Raw genomic sequence first — 2,500 nt, forward strand, 5'->3', positions numbered from 1 at the left:
TCATCCTCCTTTACTTCCTCCTCTCCTCCTCCCATATATCCTCCTTTTCTTCATCCTTTCCTCCTCCTCCTCTCCTCCTGTACTTCTTCCTCCTCTTGTCATCCTTAGTTTCTTCCTCTTCATCTCATTTGCTTCCTCATCCTCTGGTCCTCCTTTACAGATCTCTCTTTCCTTTGGTCCTGTGTCCCTCCAGTCTCCCTCAGTGTCACTCTCTCATTCTCTCTGTCCTCTTCTAATTCTTTCAGTTTACTTTCATTTTCTCTCCTCCTGCGGTGTCAGCAGGACTGTCTGTGTCTAGGAGTCATTTGTAATTATTTGGTGTGTCTGTGTGTGCGTGTGCGTGTGCGTGTGCGTGTGTGTGTGTGTGTGTGCGTGTGCGTGTGCGTGTGCGTGTGCGTGTGCGTGTGTGTGTGTGTGTGTGTGTTGCAGGTGCTGAAGCAGCGTCAGCAGGACACAGCCCAGCTGGCGGACCTGTCTGCGCAGAGCGCGCGGCGCGTGCAGGAGCTGGAGCGGCAGGTGCAGAGCATGAAGCAGCACCAGGAGCAGCTGCAGAGACGCCTCAAGCAGGAGAGCCAGCAGAAGAGGCGCCTGGAGAGTGAGATGCAGCGTGGCAAACACAGGGTTAAGGTACACACACACACACACACACACACACACACACACACACACACACACACACACACATACAGAGGCACGCATACACACACACACGTGCGCACGCACACACGCACACACACACACACACACACACCTGCAGAGACGCCTCAAGCAGGAGAAGAAGAGACACCTAGGAAGTGAGATGCAGAGAGGGAGATACTGTGCTTAGGTGTGGACAGACGGAGAGACACACACACACACACAGTTAGCTGGAGAGCCAGCATGAAAATCACAGAAAGGGAAGGTGCGGAAAGGTAAGAATAGTGTCGATGTGAAAACACACACACACACACACACACACACACACACACTCACATGTATGCACACAGACACACCTGTATATGTGGCTTGACAGCAAAATATAAGGAGAAATGTAGGAGTGTTGGAGAAACAACATAAAAACACACACACACACACACATACATACACTCACAGGCAGTCAAAGAAGCACAGATTTATTTGCTGTAAATAATGTATTCATATACAGTACAAAATCATTTGTTAATACAGTTGATATATATACAACCAGTATGAAATCAAATAAAAGAATGTAAATATAAAATGCATAAAAGTGGAAAAAACACTTTAATGACTAATAACAGGCTGCATACTGAATAGTTATCTGCCATTCTGTATATTTGTAGATAATTATATGTGCCTGTGTTTGTCTGTATGTGCGTGCATGCGTGTGTGTGTGTGTGTGTGTGTGTGTGTGTGTGTGTGTGTTGGCGTGTGTGTGTGTGTGCGTGCACGAGTGCGTGCGTATGTGTATGCACGTGTGTGTGTATATTTGTATATAATTATATGTACCTGCGTGTCTGTGTCTGTATGCGTGTGTGTGTGTGTGTGTGTGTGTGTGTGCAGGAGCTGGAGATCAGGAACGAGCAGCAGCAGAAGATCCTACGCATTAAGACGGAGGAGATCGCCGGCCTCCAGAGACAGCGACGCTCCGGCAGCAACGGCTCCGTCATCTCCCTGGAGGAGCAACAGGTCAGAACCAATCACACGCAGCGTTACTACTCCCACAGCCAATCACACGCAGCGTTACTACTCCCACAGCCATTCACGGATGGCTTTACTCACCTTTCACACAGCCATGGTCACTTAGTCAAACAGGATATTTCATAATGTAGTGGAATCAGTGGGCTGCTCTTGCAGACAGGATATTTGAGAATGAAACATGAAACATATAACACAGCCCAGTCAGTGGGGCTTCCTAATGGCAACTGGCCCTGATTGGGCCCTGATTGGTATAGATCTGGATTAGGCTGGCTCTAATCTGGCTCTGATCTGGCTCTGATCTGGCTCTGATCTGGCTTTGACCTGGCTCCGATCTGGCTCCGATCTGGCTCCGATCTGGCTCTGATCTGGCTCAGGTGGTGTGTATCCTTCTGCAGATCTGTGCCGTTCTCCTGTCCCCTCCCATACAGCTTCCTGTCATCAGTCTCATCCTCCTCCTCAATATTTATGAGTGACCATTAGGGGAGATCATTTGGCTCAGATCTGGCTCTGATCTGGCTGCATTCGGCTCAGATGCGTTTAAGACGGGGTTTGAGTCCATTATTCATTTCCTCCGTAAATCTGTATGTGACTAAAGACTACAGCTCTTGCTCTTTTGCTCCGTCTTTTCCATGTGTCCGTGGTGACCTTGCCAGACTAGAGGGTTTGTGTGTGTGTGTGTGTGTGTGTGTGTGTGTGTGTGTGTGTGTGTGTGTGTGTGTGTGTGTGTGTGTGTGTGCGTGAGCCTGTGTGTGTGTGTGTGTGTGTGCAGTGTGTGTGTGCTGCAGCGCAGGCATGCGGTGTGTGTGTGTGTGCGAGAGAGCCTGTGTGTGTGTGTGTGTGT

At 49.2% G+C, this 2,500-nt stretch overlaps 1 protein-coding gene across 1 annotated transcript in view; it reads left to right on the top strand.

Moving 5' to 3' along the window:
- kif7 (kinesin family member 7) overlaps window positions 1-2,500 on the top strand; it is a 30,902-nt gene that overhangs the window by 17,594 nt on the left and 10,808 nt on the right. The window contains exons 14-15 of the mRNA XM_048232184.1: window positions 430-627; window positions 1,522-1,647. Coding sequence (XP_048088141.1) covers window positions 430-627; window positions 1,522-1,647 — 324 coding nt within the window. The remainder of the gene's footprint in view (window positions 1-429; window positions 628-1,521; window positions 1,648-2,500) is intronic.

The sequence above is a fragment of the Alosa alosa genome, chromosome 21 (genome assembly GCF_017589495.1).
Source record: "Alosa alosa isolate M-15738 ecotype Scorff River chromosome 21, AALO_Geno_1.1, whole genome shotgun sequence".
Taxonomy (NCBI): Eukaryota; Metazoa; Chordata; class Actinopteri; order Clupeiformes; family Clupeidae; genus Alosa; species Alosa alosa.